This window comes from Tenrec ecaudatus, chromosome 6, assembly GCF_050624435.1.
Source record: "Tenrec ecaudatus isolate mTenEca1 chromosome 6, mTenEca1.hap1, whole genome shotgun sequence".
NCBI classification, from domain to species: Eukaryota; Metazoa; Chordata; class Mammalia; order Afrosoricida; family Tenrecidae; genus Tenrec; species Tenrec ecaudatus.
In genome coordinates, this window is record NC_134535.1 from 45,984,408 (window position 1) to 46,006,937 (window position 22,530).

General features: G+C 40.0%; 1 protein-coding gene across 1 annotated transcript in view; it reads right to left on the reverse strand.

Annotated features, from left to right (window-relative positions):
* Nucleotides 1-1,634: 1,634 nt before the first annotated feature.
* TMTC2 (transmembrane O-mannosyltransferase targeting cadherins 2) overlaps nt 1,635-22,530 on the reverse strand; it is a 489,624-nt gene continuing 468,728 nt past the window's right edge. The window contains exon 12 of the mRNA XM_075551215.1: nt 1,635-4,453. Within this exon, the coding sequence (XP_075407330.1) occupies nt 4,274-4,453 (180 nt within the window). The 3' untranslated portion in view covers nt 1,635-4,273. The remainder of the gene's footprint in view (nt 4,454-22,530) is intronic.

Here is a 22,530-nt window from a genome sequence, read left to right on the forward strand (position 1 = left end):
CCCCTCTGTGTCTTGGCTTCCTAAGTGGTACAAACATACAACATAAACTCACACCATCATAGAATGTTTAGCCTTTGAAGTCTCATAGGTAAATTTGATCAGTCTTCAGTAATTAGGCAACCTATTAAATGAAGGGGGAAGTGCAGAGTGGAGACCCAAGGCCCAAGTGTCGGCCAATGGAGATCCCCTCATAGAGGGGCTTAGGAAAGGAGATGGGTTAATTAGGGTGTGAGGTAGTATCGATGAAGAACACAGCTTTCCCCCAGATCCTGGATGCTTCCTCCCCCCAACTACCATGATCCGAATTCTACCTTGCAGGGCTGGATAGGACAGAGGCTGTGCACTGGTACATATGAGGGTTGGAGATACAGGGAATCCAGGGTGGATGATACCTCCAGGACCAAGGGCGTGAGGGACGATGCTGGGAGAGTGGAGGGTGAGTGGGTTGGAAAGGGGGAACTGATTACAAGGAGCCACATGTGACCTCTTCCCTGGGAGAGGGACAGCAGAGAAGGGGGGAAGGGAGACCCCGAATAGGGCAAGATATGACAAAATAACGAGGTATAAATTACCAAGGGCATATGAGGGAGGGGGGAAAAGGGAGGGAGGGGGGGGGAAAAAAAGAGGACCTGATGCAAGGGGCTTAAGTGAAGAGCAAATGCCTTGAGAATGATTGGGACAGGGAATGTATGGGTGTGCTTTATACAATTGATGTATGTATATGTATGGATTGTGGTAAGAGTTGTTGGAGTCCCTAATAAAATGTAAATGAAGAAAAGAGGAGAAAAAAATGATTAGGGCAAAGACTGTACAGATGTGCTTTATACAATTGATGTATGTATATGTATGAACTGTGAAAAGAATTGTATCAGCCCCAATAATTTGTTAAAAAATAAAAAATAATTAAAAAAAAAAATTAGGCAACCTCATATAGTCATATCATGATTTAATACGTTTACCAAGACTATAAACTTCTCCACTCGCTAGTCACTACCTAGTCTGCGAGCGCCCTACAACAGACAGCTGAACGTGCTACGCCTATGTTTCTCAGCAGGCCTGGGCGGGGCTTTCATTTAGGACAAGACTCCGAGAGTCAGAGCGTCCTAACCATTACTATATAGCCTATTAAAACCGACTCACTGCCATCAAGTTGATTTGACGTTTAGTGACCCTATAGGGCAGGGTAGAACTTCCCTGCTGGGTTCCTGAAACTGTAACTCTTACTGGAGTAGAAAGCCTCATTTTCCTCTCTCTGAGAGGTCGGTGGTTTTGAACTGTGGATTCCGTGGCTAGCAACCCACCATAATCAGTATGCCACCAGGGTTCCTCAATAATATAGCTTCCAGAAGCAATAATGACCCTATATGAAGCATTTCTTAGATGAATTTCCCATATCTCAAAATCAAAAGGAACCATGCGGTCACTAATTCTCTATATCAAATATCCAGTAATATCTGTAACCCTCATTATTTGTTATTAATGAATGATTATTATTGATTTCATATTATTAGCCCGAATGTCTCTCAATATGGCGTATCTGTCTCACATTTTGCTTGAATCTAGGAGAGCTGAATTACTGTTGCATTAGCAAAAAATTTTTTTAAAAAGCATACACAATATATTTGTTATCAATGCTTTATTGTTGAAAACAAAATTGAAATTCTCTGGCACATAAAACAATTATTTCTACAAAAGGAAAGCCTACAAATCTTGATAATTTATACAAATAACAGTTTCTCAAAAAATAAAATTTTAATTTAGTAAACTTGTGTTGTGCTCTGTACTTTTAGCACTGTCTGCAATAATCCACCATAAATCCCTGAGCGGAGACATTTTGATCATGTTTTAATAACCCTCCCTGCCCCAGTCCACCCTCCTTAGTCGGCCAGCCACTAAGCCTGGCCTTGCATTGAAAAATGTCAGGGACAATTAGCTAGTAAAGACCCACGTATGTTATGACACAGGCACAGGAGTCGTTGCTGCTTGGGAACTGGACCATTACGGAGTGCCTCGACTGAGCACTCAGTGAACACATGAAGAACCAAGCATTTGGGGGGAAAAGAGAAATAATTAAAACAACAACAACAAATAAGGTTAAGATCAGGGACCCATCTTAAGTCAATAACTATTTAAATAAATATAAATGTTAGACCTTGAATTATCTTTATATATTTATATTAAATTTCTGTTTTAGATTTGTAATTTCCAATGCAGCAGAGAATGTAAAATAGACTTAGCCCACTATTTTGGTTTGATGACAGGTTGTTGTTGTTGTTGTGACTACTCTGGAAACAAAGTGTTTTAATGTACTTTTGGCCCTTTAATGAAATGTTTACAAAACAGCATATTTCAGAGGACCTTTTTATTAAGACCATCCTTTTTCCTTCCCCCTACATTTGCTCTCATCACAGAACCATTGACGCCGTAGGCACACTACTTTAAACCTGCTATCCCACTGTATTCAGACACATAGTAAGACACGAACGATACGGAGCGAAGGTACTGAGATTATTTGCATGCCCAGCGACGCTTCAGTGGGGCTGCTTATCCGATGAACATATGTGGAATATGAAAAGAAAGGAGAGAGAGAGAAAGATCAAGGAAAACTAACTTATGTTGCAAAGAACTTGCTTAATGAATTAAGTTCTGTTTTGTTAGTTGGCTACGGTAGAATAATAAATAAATAAATATGCAGGGTATGAGAAAGCTTCTTTCTACGATGACGTAATAATGGAATCGTGACCTACAAGTTAAGTTTTATTAACAGAGTTGGATTATGACTCAAAATGTTTCTGTATGCATTCTGCCCTAGTTTCACTCTCATGATACGATCACTAAAGGGACTAATACAAGCCATAAAATAAATACCACACTAGCTAGGAAGAGTAGCTTTCAAGTGAGAACAACACTTGACAGAAAGCCTAGAAACAGGTGGGCTTATGCTACACTCTACTCTGCCTTGAAATAAGCCCTTTGACATATTTGTGAGAACAAAATAAGAATATGATAAAAATAATTACTTGACAATCTATTAGCATCTCTATTTAGGAATACATGAGAAAGTGGTTAGCATTCCACACTAACTCTTTGCAAAATGCAAACTCATGGGCAACCATCATGACATGCTCCGCTCCTCTTGGGCCGCCTTGGTTTTCAAACAGCAGTATTTGGGAAGCACCAAGAAGCTTCCCTTTTGGCTACACTGCTGCTTAGTCACTGCAGTTGGAAAGTTTAGAAACTTCCCTGGAGTTAATCCTTATGAAAGCATACAGTTTAGCCCAGAACATCCATTTGATAAGGTCATTTCAGAAGCCTCAGAATGAAGCTCCGTGTTCAGAAGTCCCCGGGGGGCTCGTGCAGGTTGCAGAAAATTGCTAACCCAAAGGATGGCAGTTTGGTAGTAACCAGCGGCGCTGCCGAAGGCCTGGCTAGCAAACCCTATGAAACGGTCCTGCTCTCGAACACACGAGTCACCAGGAGCCAGAATGGACGGAAGAGTAACAGTAGGAACAATGACAGTGAATCCGACTAGGCAGTCGGGCTGTGACTTTGAAATAAAAGGGCCCGTGGAAGTCCCGCTTCTAAAACCCATGTGAAGTGTGGGTAGCCCTGCTCTCTCTCCGTACTCTTTTTAGAACCCCAAAATCCAACGATGCTCCCAAGTCATCAAATGCTGTGGAGGTCAGGAAATTACTACAGATGCTGAAAGACAGTATTTACCGAAACAGCGACAACAACAAAAACGTTTTCTAAGAAGCTTTAGAAATGGGTAAACAGAGGAAAGCTGCAGCCTGAGGAAAGCAGGCCGTCACTGGCAGTCCAGCTCTCCCCCCCTCCCCCCGCCCCCGCTCTCTAGGAACCCTTGACCTGCTATGCTTGCCGTGGCTGAATGGACGCCTCACTCCCTCTCACAGTGATTAAGGAACAAAATCATGTTAAAACCAGCTTTTGAAGGTGAACAAAATCTGTAACTCAGACTCTCCCCGTTTGTGTGTGTGTGTTTTTTAAGAATGCCAACAGATCCGGTCTTAAGGGCTTGGGTTTACAGTCTATGGGTGACAACTATATCCATCAAGAATGTTCAATGCTTCCCTTTTTTGGTGTTAACAGCTGCGCCAACAACAGAGTGGAATCTCCCAGAAGTGGCAGTTGCCCTCGGTGACCTTGGTCTATGGTCTTGAAGTCTAACACGAGTCATCATAGCCCTGCTGGGAAGTTTTGTTTGTTAACGAAACCAGCTTTTAAAAACGGAGGACGCGGCAATGGCCTCCGATCAGGTCTTAGAAGTCTTTAGGCCTTGCTTTTCCATGATATTCCACAGTTTCCGAAGATTGGACTGCGTGATGACGTCATCGGGCTTGAGCCGCAGGGCCCGCAGGTAGTTGGCCTCAGCCTTGTGGAGTCTGCCGTTGAGGTGCAGGATGGCTCCCAGGTTCATCAGCGCAGCTGGATACTGCAACAAGGGAAAGGAGGGAAAACTATTAAGAGACGCTTCAAGTTTTCCTTCACGGAAGACAAAAATCTGCATCCGTTTATGCAAATGAGTCCCTTATGGCTAGAGGCACTTTATGGAAGCAATTGAGCAGTTTATACAAATAGACCAAGATAACCGGGAAAAGAAGTTTTCAAACAGTTGCTGTGTACTCTGTGCTTTATATAAGGCAGGTGGATAGAGAAATCATTAAATATATATGGGCATAGTTATACATGTTTATACATATATATGTGTACACAGACCTAGTTCTTTTCCTGTTAAAAAGAAAGAACATGTGAAGGCCTAGTCACCAAATCTGACTATATTTTTCTGAGAAAAATGTTAAAAATGATATAACTACAAATGGAAATAATTGATTTCTTTTTCAATTCTATGCCCAGAAATTAGACGTTCAGTGAGAAAGTTTGATATATTCTGTGCGCTCACTCGGCTTTCACCTTATCACTAGGCAGGCCTTTAAAATATAGAACCACTGTCCAACTTCACTGATGTTCCCTGTAGAAAACTCCTGGAGAACCCAAATGTAATGACTAAAATGTTCTCCTAAACTAGCCTGAAGAGCGTGACAAGGAAAAGTACCTATTAAAACAAAATCAGTGTTAAATTATTGTGAATCCTGGCCATAAATATAGCAAAGATAAAACATAGCAAACTAGAAAAAATGTATAAAAGTGTAACCTTATAACATTTGATATTACTTGTCAAAATATTGCTAAGTAACTCTTAAACAGAGGAATGTTTTAGTAAGTAGGGAGTATCACAGTACAAAATTATCACATGAAGAGCATTAGGTTAAAACGAAAAAGTAACACATACCTCTAGTGTAATATAAAAGTTTCCATCCTCGATTCTTAAGGCATGAGTAAACATCAAAAGTTCTCTGCACAAAACAGATCTTTCTGCTAGCTATCTGGGAATAGTGGCTCTGTCTTGCTTCCCTCGTTAAATGTTAAAGGCTGACACAGAACTGCCAACATTTTGGTAGATACATCAATAATTCACATATTAGATAAAATAAAAAAATTTAATGCATAATGATGCTTTCATTTTAAAGATGTCAACTATTAATTGTCCCCATAATTCTGTGAAAAAATATACAATATTTTTACTACCTACACTTCACAATGCATGCGGTTTCCAGCAAAAGTTAGGGACCTCGTACTTTAACTCTAAAAAGTATTGTTTTTTAAACCAGAAGAGAAGCCAGGAGACTGCTAGAATCACTCAGAACAAAGCAGCAGAGGGAAAGCGCTAAGACCTGGACTATCACAAACCCTGGGTTTGTTTTCTTGCTCAACAACCAAGTGTGACCTTGAGGAATTTTGCTATCATACCAGTGCTCCGATTTTTCTGAAAAAATATTACAATAACATCGATTTTGTGCAGGTTGGTAGAAAGAAAATTGAGAAAATAAATAAGGGCAGGGCATGTGTACAGCAGACACTTCTCTGATGTCAAGTTCACCTCTCCTTCTCCTTTTGCTTGTGATCTAGCTCACACGTGCTTGGGCTTTCCGTGTGGCTACACAGCCTTTGTCATTCTGATGTAATGGACGGAGGCTATGTCCCTGGATGCATACCAACATGATCATAAGCCCTCCATCATGGGGCATTCTTTCCAATTTTTTTCTACTTTTTCTTTTCCGAAAATAATGTTGTTAATATAAGCTATGTGTGACCTTCAAAAACCCTTTGGTGAGGATGACTCCATGCTTATCAAGAAAAATGCAGATGGTCAATTTCTAATTTTAAACACCAATCCAAATAAACATTTCTCTAAATTATATGTGCTTCACGGTGCAGAACAAAAATACCACCACCTCCTCTGTCTGCCTGCAAAGAATTTTGTTATTGCATTACCCGTTATTATCTGTGAGGTCTGTGATGTCTGCAGACATGTCTGAATTACCCTTCCCTCACAGTGCTAGGACAACCATCAATAAACAGCTAGGAAACTGAGGGCGAAGTTTGTTCACAGCCTGAAGTACTAGAGATGCTAAATAGATAAAATGTTCAGACTTCCTGTTATCCTAAGGGGGAAGAAAGGAAACAGGGAGGGAGAACCACGGTTGGAGAACATTCCTTTCTAACCAGAATAGAAGATGCTTAGTGATGGGGCTGAGAGAAAACAGATGGCTCTGTGGGATAGTCGTTATTTCTTGAATCACATTATTATCCAAGTATCTGAACTTAACTCTAATGGCAACTTGAGGGGATTATTAAAAACATTCAGAGGTGATGAAGTCAAACTGTCTAGGTCCATCTGGCCGCTCCACTGCAGAGACGTGTGCGTCTCTCATGGGTGACAACAATACTTGTTCCGAGAGTCCCCTTTCTCGAACAACCCCTTCCCTTCCCTTCAACAAAGCAAGAGCAGCTCAGCTGGACGGTCAGTGCCATGCGGCTAAGAGCTCACTGCATCCAAATGCTAGGGACCGTGAACTAGTCTGATCTTTACTCACTGTATAGACCTGCTTACGGCAAACCAACACGAATTACATGGTCAAGTAGAGCAAGCCACATAAATAAGTTTCATTTGTCTGATTAAATTGCAGCCTGATGTGCTGCTGCTGTGTTTAGAAGGATTCAAGATCATCAAACAAGGAGAAACAATTTTCATATTATTCTAAGAAAACACAATTAGAACGTTATGTCTATTGTCAGAAAAGAGTTGTCCCTGCTAATTACAATGGCGTTTTTTGAATGAACTTAATGGCACATCATGTCTGTTAGTGTGTTACTCATTAAACTAAAGTAATACAAAATTGGCATTACAAAGTTAATGTGGGATAACAGATTTCATGGAAACATTATAGTCATTAACTGCTTTCCTATAAAGTAAAAATCCACGTAAATTGAAAATGTAAATATTCAAATACATTAGTCAATTTAACAGCAACTATAGAGTTAATTTATTGGCTTGAATGTAAATATGTATCTATTAAAAGCAGAAAATGATTTTCTTAAAAAAACTGTAAATAGATAATGAGTAAAATGTCAGTGTATTCTCTTATTTGAATGAATAGGAATTGATTCAATCTATGCACAGGTATACTAAATGTGACATCACTATGTAAACATACAGATAATGGATTCTCCAAAGCCAGCAAGTACACAACAAACAAACAGAAGCGCATGATTTTCAACTTGAAGGATTTACTTTGGAGACTGCTGTTGTCTTTCTTCCCCATGTCACGCCCACTAAGGAAATCATTTTTGCTAGTGCATTGCCGGCTAGGTTTCTTGAATTTGACTTATTCTCTCAAGGCCCACATTCTCTACTTTATTTCGGGTTCATCCACTTGACATCTAGCCACTTAAATGTATTCCCATCAATAACCAGGAAGTCACGAAATCACTTCTGTGGATTAGCATAGTGAAGATCAACACGGGGTCTCCCCTGTTAAAGCTTACATTCTAGTTGAGAAAACAGGTAAGAACAAGAACGGAAACACGCAGAGGAAATAATTGAGAACTATAATTCAATGGAGGAGACAACACATAGTAAGTGGAAGTAAAATCAGAGTCAGGCAAAATTTCTGAGGAGCTAATCTGGAAACTGCATGTCTCTTTCACTTCCAGTCAGTTTTAAACACAAGCACAGCATTATTTTCAACAAACTATGTTTAAAAAAATCCAGTGTTGTATTTTTTTTTCATTTGTAGAAAATCAACTACTTTTCAAGCCAGCAAGCCAAAGACTCCTTTCTTTTTTAGCTTGGGACCTCTTTCTCTCTTTCTTCATTACACCCTTTCAAAGGTCACTCCAATGTGTCAAATTCTCCTCACTCCCATGAATGCTTCCTTTCTCCTGCCACGATATTGAACTTCCTCTTGCTCTGCTTACACCATCTGCTCCCCTAGTCTTTCATCAGCCCTGGCCTAGTACTTTCATCAGATTCTGATTTATATCACTCATTAAAAATTTAATAGAGAGCATATCTCATGAATCCCAATGCTGCCACGAATAAAAAGATACCAGGCACCAATGACAAAAGTGGAAGAGAAGGAATCAGTGGACAAGAAATTCTAGCAGATATTTTAAAAATGGAGGTCTGGAAGTCTGAGTCGTATGGAAGGCGTTAGAGCTTACGAGCTCGCAGAGGCAATATGATATAAAGTGGTGTGTGGGGATAGATAGATAGATAGATAGATAGACTTTGGCCAGATGAGGTGCAATTCTTCAATATGAGAGATGGGTCTTGTTCTCTGTCTTCTGCCAATAACTACATTTTCCCAGGTGGCAGGTTGGAGAGTTTTTCTCTGGAGAAATGTTGAGAGTAAATTCAGTGAGAACTTAATTCCAAATTCTCCAGTCCAATGTTATAAGCACAGTAAGTAATAAATACAGCTGGAGGCACACAAAGGCTCTGAGACTGGCTGCCCTGTGTCCTCTTCTTCAAAAGCAATCAGAGGGAGCCTTGCAACATGAGAATTCAAGAGAAGCATGGGGGGAGCCAGCGGCAGTCCCGCCCCTTGTGGGGTGAATAGGAGACACGCCTGCGTATCAGTCCCTCTCCAGTTAGCGGGTTCCAGTAGTACAGCTAGCAATGTAGCAAAAACTGTAGACAACAGGAAAACAGCTGCCCCATATCCATTCCTTCTGAGAGCGACTCCATGTTTTCAGCGTAGAACTCTGCTCCAGGAAGTTTTCAAAGGCTGATCTTTTGGACTTGGATGACCAAGCACCAGAGGGAATTAAAACTCCAGTCTTTGCATTTTCAGTTGAGAGCATGAATTACACCAGCCAGGGACTCCAATGCAGATTGCAGATATACCAAACAGTACAGGAGAAACCCATCCACAAGTGGCCCATCAAACACGCAGACTGACTCTAGACAGTGAGTTCACCTAAAAGATCTACACAGACAAGTGGTTTTTGTAAAAGGTTCTGATAATCTACAACGTGCTACGACAGTAAGACAGACATATCAGAAAGACTGTGTATGCTGTCTTTGACCTAGTAGTCCATTTTTTATCTTACACATAGCAACATTTTATAAGGGCTTAAGTACAGTAGTTAGTAAATAAACTCTTTAGCACCCCCCCAAAAAAACCTCTAGGTGATTAAACATATGGTTATCTGTAATTGATGACATTAGAAATAGAAATCCTGCTGCATTACTTAGACATGAAAAATGACCAGCCAAGGACCCTCAAAGTGATATATTTATTTTAGGATAGGGACTGAGTGGAAACTGGTGGTATTAAGCCAGCTCATTCTTCACCTACCTAACAGGAAATCAATAGATAGATACTATCAACAAACTATCAATTCAAAATTGGTAGCAAAACCAGATAAATTAGAGGTAACCACTACAAGAAATAAAAGAGAAAAAGCTACAAGTATTTTTCTTGAATTTTAGAGAATAATGGCAAAGTATCGCTGTTGGATTAGTAATATCTCCCTAGGTTGGTAAGTAACTGAACGCAACAGTTATTTCCATATACAGAACCTCATGTGTTCACTTTAAGATGTACAAATGTAAGTTGATAAAGAAGGTTTCTTTGGGTTTTTCAGAGGGGGTGTTTTCTCTGCTCAAGCAGAAAGGCTGAGGGTCTGTAGTCTGTCATGCTCTCCCCGCTCTACGGCAGCAGCAGCAGAGAGCACAGCCGATGCTCTTCGGATGGAACACACCAGGTTCTGTGGCCTTTCGATAGGAGCTGAGGTTCAGGAGCAGTATCATCACCCAGGACCCTTAGAGAAATTCAGAATTTACCATACACTGAATTAGAATACAGTGCATTAGAATCTGAACATTAACAAGAGCCCAGGTGCTTCATAGGCCCATTAAAATTTGAGAAGCTCTGTTTTAGAGGTCATTTCCAGATCAGAGATTATATCATTTTATAGCTTTTACAGTGAAATTTACTATAAGAGGTTACGACATATATAACAAAATAGGTCAGAACAAATGTCTATCCTCTGGGAAAGTCGAATGATTTTCTTAGCTATGCGATTATTTAAGTTAATAAATGCGGAAAGGCTAATTTGTTCAAGGAAGCCACACATGAAGATGTGCTATAAGACAGGAGATGGTAAAGAAAACTTTATAATAACCAAATAAGAGCATGCAAAACGTTCCAGACAAACTTTAAGACTACGTCAATATATACACAAAAGGCACCAAGTGCAGGTGATTGGTAGGTACATGTCATCGCCAATGCTCTCTACCCATTGTAACTCTAGGGCTGGGAGACAGAGACCCGCTGCTCTTCCAAGCACAGCCCATTATAAAAGACAGCTTTAAAGAAGTCTTCAGAATGTTACCAAAGGCCGTTAGCAGCTTTTGGCGCAGAAACACAGGGTTTACAGCTCCCCAGGACACATGGCACTGCCTCCTTCTTCCCAGATTGGAAAGGAGAGCCAGACTCGTCTTGTTTCCTTGATGACAGACGCTTCACATCAAAAGGGCTAACTGGCAGCCACAATGAGGCAGAAAATGACGCCTCCTTTAAGTCATGAGGGAATTCTGCCTTTGTTTGTCTTTTACTGTGGTCTTTGACTTATTTCTTCAGCATGGGAGAAAGAGGCAACCCTACAATAACGGCTCTATAAGAGGCAGGGTAAAGGAAAGATTATAGGGGTCCAATTCTAGGACAATGTCTTTGAAGCTCTCAAGGAACCCAGCTGAGCTCATAGGACAGCTTGCCTATATGGGATTGGATAACAGCAACTCATTTTCTTGGCCTCTGTCTAGTATATATTCTTGGATAGAAGCATTCTGAGGAGAAATCTCAAAAACCATATGGGGATTTAGGTTTGGAGAATCATGTTTCTATGGGGTAATGCCCAGAAAAATAAGAACTTGGTAGAAATGTTCTGGTTAGGTTGAAGTTCGAACCCCTCACAGTAGGGTGGGCTCTGTAAATCACCCTACCCTTTTAGCCCTCATCCCTTCTCCTTTTATGAATATGAAACTATTCCTGATTATACATGAGAAATGACAAATGAATTTTAGGATAATCAATGGTCAAAAGAAGCTATGTAAGAGAAGTAGAGCTGGCGTACCCTAATTTTATAAGTAGACTTATTTCCATTTAAGGGATATATTTCTTCTGCTGAAATTATCAGCAAGATAATTATTATTATAGGAGTGAAATGGTTTTAATAAAGAATTCCTTAAGTTATTCTTAACAATCAGCCTCCATGCAGTTACTACAGTGCACAGACCGGGGTATGTTCAAGATGACCACCCTTAGCTTGCCTTCTGCGTATAATCTGCCGACTTAAATACGTTTGCAGACTTTGAGGTTTTTAATGGATTCTCACTCTTTTCGAAGTCGTTACCAAATAACTTAATGGAGACTGGGTATTGCCGCTCAACTGTCCTCAGCTAACACTCCTCGCCCAATTGCATTTACGGGAGCAGTGATGGCGCCATGCTGCTCACGAATGGGTGGCATGGTCATTTTAAGAAATCTGTTGATAACAAAGAATATGTATGCATCATTGTAAGGGATCTTGTAGTGTTTTTATACGTTCTGCCTGGCATATATTTAACAAGATTTATTGAGTGAAAGTTTTAAGATTACTTGTTACTAAAATTGATCCATTTTGATGCATGTAGGATCGGTCCCTTTGTTTTAAATCCAATGGATATTTATTGGCTATTTTAATAAGGCAGATATGTATCCATTACTCATGCATTCCATGTGAAAGGATATTCCTATTTCCAGGTGAAATTTTTTTGAGTAGAATTGGACTAGAGGGTACCTTCCACTTTGCTCTTCCAATAAAATACATTCGAAGCAACATACAATAGGGGTCCCCTTATTCTGTCAGTAATACCACTTGATATAGTCTGATTTTTAATGTTTTGCAAGATTAAAAGCTGTAGAAATGTCTCTTAGTCAATACATATTCATTTTCCTGACTACTAACTAGATTAATGATATGAATTCATTAACTTTAGAAAGTCATATGAATTTTTATTTATTAAGTTTATTTGCAATTTGCATTTCTCCCTGTCTTAACAATTAGAGGAGTGGTGGAAATTTTATCAAAGTTTCTACCTGGCTGGTGATAGTTGAAAAGTATTAAGCACAGAGTTTGTCTATGAAATACCCCCTCCTACACAGAACTGCCCTCTTTGCTGTTTTTCTGATCAAAACTCCTCTCTCAAGACAAAATGGTAAACACGATATCGAAAACTAATAAGATGTTGCTCACAAAACAGAGTAACCTTGCTACAGATCCAGTTTCAATGAGGCTGAGAGGGTGATGTCGTAAATGTGGGAAGCTGGGAGAAGTGATCAGTGGAGAGGGACTGCAAGCTCCACATGGGGGTTTCATAGTTGTTTACCAGAAAGGGGGCCTAGTGGCCCTGCAGGCTAAGCACTGGGGTATTGAGTAGTCGCTCTCTGGGAGAAAAATAAGGCTGTCTACTGCCTCAGTGATTTATAGCATAGGCAACACTATATAAAAAAATAACAGAGTCAGTGTACGAAAGAGGACTAGTTCATAGTCAACCATTTCAAGAGGCAGCATGTGAACAAGAACCAATGACACCGAAGGAAGAAATCTAAGCTTTCACTGAAAGCATTAGCCAAAAACAAGGCTTCAGGAACTGACGGAATACCATTTGAAATGATTGAAATGTTTCAACGAGCTGACGCAACACTGGAAGCATGGAGAAGAGGTACCCGGCCCACTGACTGGAGGAGATCCATATGTGTGCTCATTCCACAGACCCAACACAGAGCACACAAATATCACTGATAGCATGTACACATAGAATGTTGCTGAGGTCACTCAACAACGGTTGCAGCAGCCCACGGACAGGGAGCGGCCAGAAGTCAAAAGAGGACTGGGGACAGGTATATCACTGCTGGTGTCAAGTGAATCTGGGCTAAAAGCAGACAGTACCAGAAAAACAATTACTTGTTTCATTGATTACACAATGAGAAGAAGAGGGGATACTGCATAGACGAAAATGCGGAAAGGTGTACATCAGGGTTCTACACGCTCAATCTGCAGGTGGAACAAACCATCAGAGAAGCTGGATTATAGGAAGAACGCAGCACCAGGATTACCAAGGATCTGTGAACTCCAGAAGACCGAATCTTGCTTGTTGAAAGTGAGGCTGACTAGAAGCAATTGCTGATGAGGGTCAAGGATTTCAGCCTTCATTATGGATTAAAACTCAATGTAAAGAAAAACCGAAATTCTCATGAATGGATCAATAGGTGACACCATGATAAATGACTGAGAAAACACGGAAATTTTCAAATATTTCACCTTGCTTGGATCTATCATTAGATCATGGAAGCAGCACCAAGTGATCCGAAGACACACTATTTTGGACAGCAAGTGTACTATTTCTTCTTCCCTTTTTTTTTAAAGGTTGCTTCAAAAGTCAAGCAACTTTAAATTGTGGAAAGGTAAGGATGTTACATTAGGGATTAAAATGTGCCATACTCAAGCCATGGTATTTTCAATGGCTTCATGTGCAGGTGAAAATTGGATACTGAATAAGGAAGAATTAAAGAATTGCTGTATTTGAATTGTGCTGCTGGGGAAGATGATTGAGAGTACCACAGACTGCCAAAAGAACAAGCAAATCTGCCTTGAACAAGACAGTACCTCCACAATGCTCCTTAGAAGCAAGGACGACCTGACTTTATCCCAAGTACATTGGGCATGCTGCTGGCAGGAGAGACTAGCGTCTGCAAGAGCATCATGGTTGGTACAAGGAAGACTCTCAACAAGATGGAGTGACAGTGGCTGTATTGCTGGGCTCACACATAACAACAATTGGCGGGGGGTGCAGACGATGTTTCCTTCTGCTAGGCATGGCGTTTATGAGTTGCACCTGATTAGATGACACCTAACAATACCGACAACAGCACGAGTCTCCATTGACTCGATGGCAGTGGGGTTGGTTTGATGGGAAATTCTAGATGACTGTAGGTAGGAGAAGAATGACAGTATCCAGCCAGTCAGCATGCAGGGTGAACCTGACTGTATCCCTCCATTTCTGCCTTTGCATTGATCTTTTTACTCTGGTTTCCGTTCCCCTTCTTTCCTTGGGGACAAGAAATGCATTTATGACACCGTGATGCACAGGTCCCCGATGCACATTCAGGGTCATCAGGAATCGAAATTGACTTGATGGCACCCAACAGCCAGAGCAAGCCTCTGGGAAGGATCATCTGTGTGCCCACAGAAACGTCTGCCCGTCCAACCTGACACCTAAAAACATCCCTCAGTGCACATGGGCATGCGTCCTTATAACATCCTGCTCCTGCGATCCTTCGCCTTTCCTGTTGACAAACTCCTGTTGAGTCATTCAAAAGGAGCTTAAAATATTCAGAGTTTATTTCATTCTGTTCACATAGACTATTTAAATGCATTAATTGTAACACTTTCACAGTGAATGATAGTTAATTTTTTGCTTTCACTTTGCTAAATGGTGAAATGTACAGTGAATATATTCTAACTATCTTTACACTGTTGTTTTCAGGCTCTAGAATTTGAAAGAAATGCCCAATAAATATTTCTGCTGAAAGAGTAGTGATTTGCTTGGGTCAGTAGTAATAGCTGATAGAAGGAAGTAAATTCTACCCCTAATACAATGAAATTTAACCAACATAGAGGGAGCACCTAACATATGTGCCAGTCTCTGGCATTTTTGATAAGCAGTGAACAAATACAGTGTGTTCATTATTCTGTTTGGGATTTTTACTAACACTTAGCATTTGTCACAAACTTTAAGGTGGTGACTATACATGATGTATATACATATATACACTTCTGCCCCATGAACCTATACTGTAGGTGAAACTGTTGTCCAGGCATTCTCCTAAGCACTATAGTGGATTGCACAGATCAAGGATCCATTGCCCCCATGCAATGTTAAGCTCAGTGTATGAATACAATTATTTTATTCCAAAGTAGCTTTAGGTTTATTTACAACAAAGATACTAAGACTGAGTAGTGAGTCAGTGATGAAGTTACTGCCTTCAGGGTATAAAGCTTTAGATGAGATGAATTATTAGGTTGTTTAAAATCTTATATATTTCCAGAATGACAACATTAGAGAGAGTCTGAAATTGGTGGGTCGCATCAAAATGAATTTGTTATTTTAAAAAGAATTTGTTTATTTTAAAAATTTACAAATTTGTTATTTTTAGCAGACTACTCAAAACAGAATCAAAACTGAAGACTAGTCCAATAATAGAAAAGCCTGAAATTTCATTAGTTTATTATTAAGATGTCAATAATGCCGGGGATGTTAACTCTTGTGGGATTGAACCCAACGGAAGAAAAAGTCTTATTAAGATGCAACATTAAACTCAAGACTCTTTTATGAAATTCTGATGAACCAATAACTCACAAGCAAAGCAATACTCTCAATTCTGAAATGGCAGCTCTCAGTATTCACATTTAACTGCAGCCATAGTTTGAGTAAAGCAACTCTGCAAAGAGGTATGCCAAATCGTTGATACGACATGGGAAAGTAACCACGAATCCAGCAGCGGCACAGCAAATACTGGCAGATCATAGAAATGATTCATTTTGATTCTCAGTTTCAACACAGTATCTGTGCTTTCTGAAATAGCTTTGAATAAAACAAAGCAGATACAGGTGACAAGCAAAATGCAAAGCTGTATTAGGGAGTAGTTTCAATTTGTCGGTGACACATTTTATCCTGTGTTCAATCCTTTCCCTCTCCATCGGCCGCATCCCAGAGGCGATGCATGAATGTTCATTTAACTTTTATGATGGGGCTGATCGCCACAATGCAGAGTGCTAGTCATTTCCATGGCGATCAAAATGCGCAGAGCTGCAGCTACGAGGGTAGCAAAGAGTGACTCCAGCCGAATAATTCCAGAGGTGGTCCTTTTGAACAGGGCTTTAAAGGGCATCAACCAACTTAAGCATCTGACCTCAGGAATTGCTCTTCACTGAAGATTCTATTTCAAAGCGGGGGTTCTTGATTCCCTTAATTTCACAGTAACTTCTCTCATCCAATTTCAAATGGTAAATCCAGGTATGAGGCACATAAATTTCACTCTGCACTTTTATAAAATGCAATCAGAACCCTGTCTGTCTTGATTTGTGACAAGCATACAGCTCATCACTTGCGGTAAAACTACTAAATAAAAACTCTACTTTGGGGAGAAACTATCTGATGATTCAAAGGACAAGCAGACTGGAAAAGGAATGAAAATAAGCCGAATTTTTAAAAGGTGCAAAGCATCTAAGGAGAGAGCATTGGGGGTGTGTTCAATAAGTAGCTATCGCTCTGAAAGACTTAGAGCCAGTCATCTGTCCTAACTGCTCTCGATAGCTGTTTCAAAAACCGCCATCATCTTATTTTCCATTTCTTTGAACTAAATTCCTTGCCTGCTTCTATTTCAAATATAGCTAAAGCCTCATAATTCATTCTACACTCCATTCACTCCTTTTCAGCGTGACAGGAAAGGAGGAACCTGTGGATGCATTCTCAATCATAATCATGTTACAGGAGCTTCCAGCTGGACAGAGCATTCAAGTATGTGAGTGTAAGGAGTGAGTTTGAACACATGTCATAAAATGATAGTTCATTCCAGGCTGTTGAAATATGCCACTGAAATAATCATGTTGTTTTAAATATGTTTTCCAGAATTATGTTGGAAATTGAGATTTAGGCAAATATATTTTAAAGCCTTTTAAAAATTAAACATCATTTTATTGGGGGCTCTTACAGCTCTTATAACAATCCATACATCAATTGTATCAAGTAAATTTGTACATGTGTTGCCATTGTTATTTACATTATAAATTTAATTGTCATCTAAACATTTACATTCTATTGAAGCCTGTGGTGTCAGCTCCTGTTTTTACCCTCCTTCCTCCCCTCGTGACTCTTTGATAAATTATTGTTATTTTCATAACTTACACTGGCCACTGTCTCCCTTCCCCTGTGGTTCTTCCCCTATCCTCTCCTCACCTGCTCCCTACCCTCGTGGTATTGCTACTCCCACTTCTGTTTATCTGACCTGGATTCCGTGTGTCCTGACCTGACCTCTTATCTGTGCCTGTGTACATGCTCCAGCCTAGTCTGCTGTGAAAGGCAGGATTGGGGTCATGATAGTGGAAGGAAAGGAAACCTAGGGACCCAGGTGAATGGTGTTTCTTTGGTGCTATACTTCATCCTGGTGGACTCACTCTTTCCTTACAACCCTTCTGTGAGGGGATGACCAGTTATCTCTAGCTGGGTTTTGGGTCTCCACTCTGATGATTTCTCAACAATATGGTTTTTGTTTGTTTGTTTTGGGTCTGCTGATGCCTGTCACCTGATCCCGTCGACACTTCATGATCACACAGGCTAGTGTGTTTCTTCCAGGTGGTCTTGTTGCTTCTCTGCTAGATGACTGCTTATTTAACTTCAAGCTTTTAAGACCTTGATGTTATATCTTTTGATCGCTGGGTACCATCAGTTTTCTTCATCACATTTGCATGTGCACCCATTTTGTCTTCAGCAATCATGCTGGGTGAGGATCACAGAATGCAAGTTTGATAGAACAAAGTGTTCTGGCGTTGAGGAAGAGCATGAGCTGAGGCCCCAAATCGGCCCATTTCCTCAATGTATTGCCATATAAATATATGTACTTATGCCAATACCTCTATTTTTATGAATCAATATATTTACATAAATGCACACCTATGTTTATCCCTCTACCCATAGCTTTGCTTCCTAGCTCTTTCCTCTGTTTCCTTTTACCTTCCTCCTTTCCCACCACCACACTCACCCTTCTTCTGCCTCTTAGTAATTTCTCTCAGCTAGAGTGCTCTTGCTCAACACCCCCAGGATCTCTATGTCTTCCTTGTTGTTGGTTTTAATTCCCTAGTTGTTCCCCTGCCTATGGTGTTGTTTGCTCACTACTCCTTCCCCTGCCTCCTCCTCCTCCCCCTAAGTCTCTCTGGAACCTTTGATCCTGTTGCTTTTTCCTTGGACTTGTTTCCCACTTCTGTCTTATATAGGTGGGCAAACCAACAATAATGTAGACAATACAAAAAGAACACGAAAAATTGAATAAAAATAGGGGAAAAAGAAATAGAAAAATATCTATCTTTCTGTCTATCTATACATCCGAAAAAGCATACATAATTCCAGGTCTGTCCACTGACCTTTATGACTATCTCCCCACTGGTCCTGAAGGGGTCTGGGGAACTACTTCTAGTCTGAAGCCTATTTTGTGGCTCTTCAGAGCTAAAGCCTATTTTTTATGGATAAAAGATGCAGAGACACAATTACTTTTTGAGGGGATGGTGGAGGTGGTAGGTGGTTGCTTTACTTTGCATATTAGCCAACCATCTTACCAGACGTAAGAAAATAAAAATTGAAGCACAGCTGCAAACGTGTAGCCATATCTCTCTTACACAGTCAAAGCTCAAGAGATGCCCCTGAACATAAGCATCCAATTCAAGAGAACCTTGTTATTCTATGCTTACACCTAATTTCCCACTAAGTAGCTTTCATTGGTCTGCTGAGAGAAACTAGACTTTTATAACGTAGAAAACGTACACTTGTTCCTAAGTAGGACTTAATGACACTCTTAATCTTTAAATATTATGGCAACAATTTTGTAGCAGACACCACAGAACAGCGAATTATGATAAAATCCACCTTATTCTATACCTTCTGATCCCCCCCGCCCCCGACACACACACACACACACACACACACAGTGGACAGACACAGTAGTGCAGGCGAGCAGGACAGGTGCAGAGGAGACAGCGTCAATCAGAACACTCACATTTCAACGGTATTTGAAGGCAGCAACTGCTCACTTGCAGAATGAATATGAAGACACACGTCTCCCTGAAAGAATTTATCACAGCCTTCAGGCACGCAGCGTGTGGAAAGTATTGTGAATGCTCTAAGGTGACCAGATCAAACATAACAGGCAGGAGCAAAGCAATTTCTCCCCAAACTATAAATCTCTCTAGGGACTAAAAAGAAAAGGTAAACACCCTGCCTGATGCATGGCATTCTAGTTGCACTTTGAAAGGGCCAAGACTTCGTGGCAACGTGCTTGGAAAATACGGATGCAAGCTCTTCACACACCATTTCAGAGAGCATGCCATCAAGACACCAACCACGGTGACGCTTTGCTGGACTCCCATCCATTACACTTGCCAAGGGGTCACCCCGGCTGGAAATGCAAAATAAATACATGTGTCTGTGTGTGTCTAAACTCGTGGCAAATTAGGGGAGGTGTGAGGGCAGAACTTCTGCCCCTTACATAAAAATATCATACATTGGTCTCAGGACAGCTACACTCAATTACATATTTTGCCTCTGTCTGAAGTGCTCATACCTGCAATGGCCACATTCACACTACACCGGTCATATCCTACGTAGTTCAGTCAACATGGTTTTTATTTTTATAGCTACAAGAATATCTTAATGCCTGGCTTGATGACATTTTTTCTGAGTAATAGTCTTAAATTTTCTATACTACATAATTTGTATTGCCTTTGCTTACTCTACCAATGTTCTTGCCTCTCCTTTCAGAAACTCTATTATTGAAAACCCTATCCTGTCATCTTCTTGCTTCTCCTCTTTTTTCACTCTGTTACACTATGAAAAACTGGCCAGGAGGAAAATATGTCATACACGAAGCAAGTAAACAGACTTCATCTTCATGCAGTTGCTATCCTGAGATATATGTATTGGCTACTTTTTCATCAATGCTCCTAAATAACCAGAAGAAGACTTGAAAGGGAAGCGTTGTGATATAAATTACTTTGGACCCAATGTTTAACAATCAGATGTCAAGTCTGGTTTATTTAGAGCTCATCTTCAATACTGGGTTGTCAAATATGTTTACAAAATCAAAATGTGACTTTCACCTAGTCAAAAATATTCAAAATTTATATTGGCCACCTTGAAATAGTGATCTAATACTTGACTACATTAAATTTTATCCTCATAACACCTCTACCTATGATTAATATTTTACCAAGCAGAAAAGAAAGGGCTTTCATGGAACTAAAAGAAGGCACATCTTTGCCATGTTTTTATGCATAAACCAAAGGCACGGGCCTTTTCTGTTACAAAATATTAGTTGTTCTTAAAATGAAGTACCATTTGAATCGTTCTCTCGCTAATTAAATTAAGGCCATTTGTCTCATAAATTTTTAATTTCCACTGCATATAATAATTAAATCCCATTTAAGTACATTCAAATGGCTATTGTCAGCTCATAGAAATTAAGGTAAGCTTACAATGTGACATTTTTATTTATTTTAATCAAAGACTGCAAAACTGGAACTTTGCTAACTTCTTGGGCGCATCCAAAGGGGGCAGGGATTAAATGCTAATTATAATGGATGAAATTCTTAGGAAAGGGAGTCTTAGATGTAAATGAAATGGTCACTTACACTAACCCAGTGAACAGTCAGCTCTCCCAGGAAGTGAGAATGTTTGTCGCTAGTCTGTGAATCTATTCAAATCTAAAACCGCTTTATGGAAGGTCAGGAAGCACAGGCCTTCTGAGAAGCCAGGTGGGTACCCAGACACAGAGATAGCTAACTTATTAAAAAAAGTGGTGTTTGCAAGACAGAAGCAGTGAAATATGATACTTGGCATAGTCACTGAAGAAGCCTTTCATTAGATGCATGAGTATGGAGTGAAAATTATACTATGCCTGCATTTTTCTGATTATAATTTTTAAAATGCTTTTAGACTTGTTCAACTGCTCTCTCCATTATAGCTAATTCTCTTTACTTTCTTTTTTATATATTCTATATCCATTCACTCACTCATTTACTCAGTCAACGTCTGTAAACTGACAATCTATTTCGGCATTTGGAATTTAGCAATACCCCAAATGGACAAAATTCTCTGATTCCAGGGTAAGTATATTTAATTTGTAGGGTATAAATAATAAACACAATACATAAATAAAATACAAAGCATATTACATTTCATGATAAACTGAAAAATGAACCCAATGACAACAGCAAAGAAAGGTGGTAAGCAATGCACACGTGGGGAGGAAAGTAAGGCAGTCTCTGGGTCCCCTATAACCCACCGTCGATTTTTATATGACTTTAAAACTATTCAGCACTTGAACACACTGAAACAAATCAAAAGAGGGCTATTTAGAATGTATGAAAATTTTATAAAATTCAAATTGCAACTATAAGATTTCATCGAAACCGGTCATGCTCACTCGTGTAAGTATTGTCTATGGCTGTTTGGGGACTGTCCCAGCACAGCGGAGTAGTTGTGACCAGAGATCTTACTGCCACCCAAACCTAAAATAGTCACCATCTAGCCCCTTGCAGAAAACCCCTGGATTACAATCATAAGTATCTGGGGGAGTCTTCAGACGAAGTCTGAATAAAGACTTGAAGGAGCGGAGGAGGAGTGCTACATAGAATATTCTGGTCTCACTGGTGTTTTGATGGCATAACATTGGTTGCTGAGTTTAAAGTGCACCAAAGGGGAAGAATAAATAAAAAATTTATAGGATAGTGCTCACTGTGATGACTTTGGCCCGAGTACTATCAGTTGAAAGTGAATTATGCAACAGGAAAGAATGAAGTTATTATAATGGGGAGGACTTTGAGAAGCAAAAATGGAGAAGGAAGATTAAGGGTTCAGTTTTGGACGATCAGCTCAGCATGTTTCTCTAAGTGGAGATACCAAACAGAAAGCTAAACAGATTAGTCTGGAGTCCAAGGGAGAGGTCTGGGCTGAAGATATAAATCCTGGAATCATTAGTCTATAAATGGCAGTAAAGTCACGAAAGAGGATGAGATCAAAGAGAAAGTGAGTACACAGAAAAAGCAAAGTGATTTAGGCACAGAGAGGAGTCCAAGGTTAATAGGTTGGACTGACAGGGCACAACCAGGAGGAGGAGTAAAAAGTATCCAGAAAACCAAGTCGAAAAAAATGTTTCCATTAAGAATGAGTGACCTTCTATATCAAATGGGCTTTGATTGGACTAGTAAAATTTGAGCTCAGAACTAATGGATTTAATGACGTGGCATGCTGCTCTCGTAAGGTTGACAAGAGCACTTTGGGTGGCATGG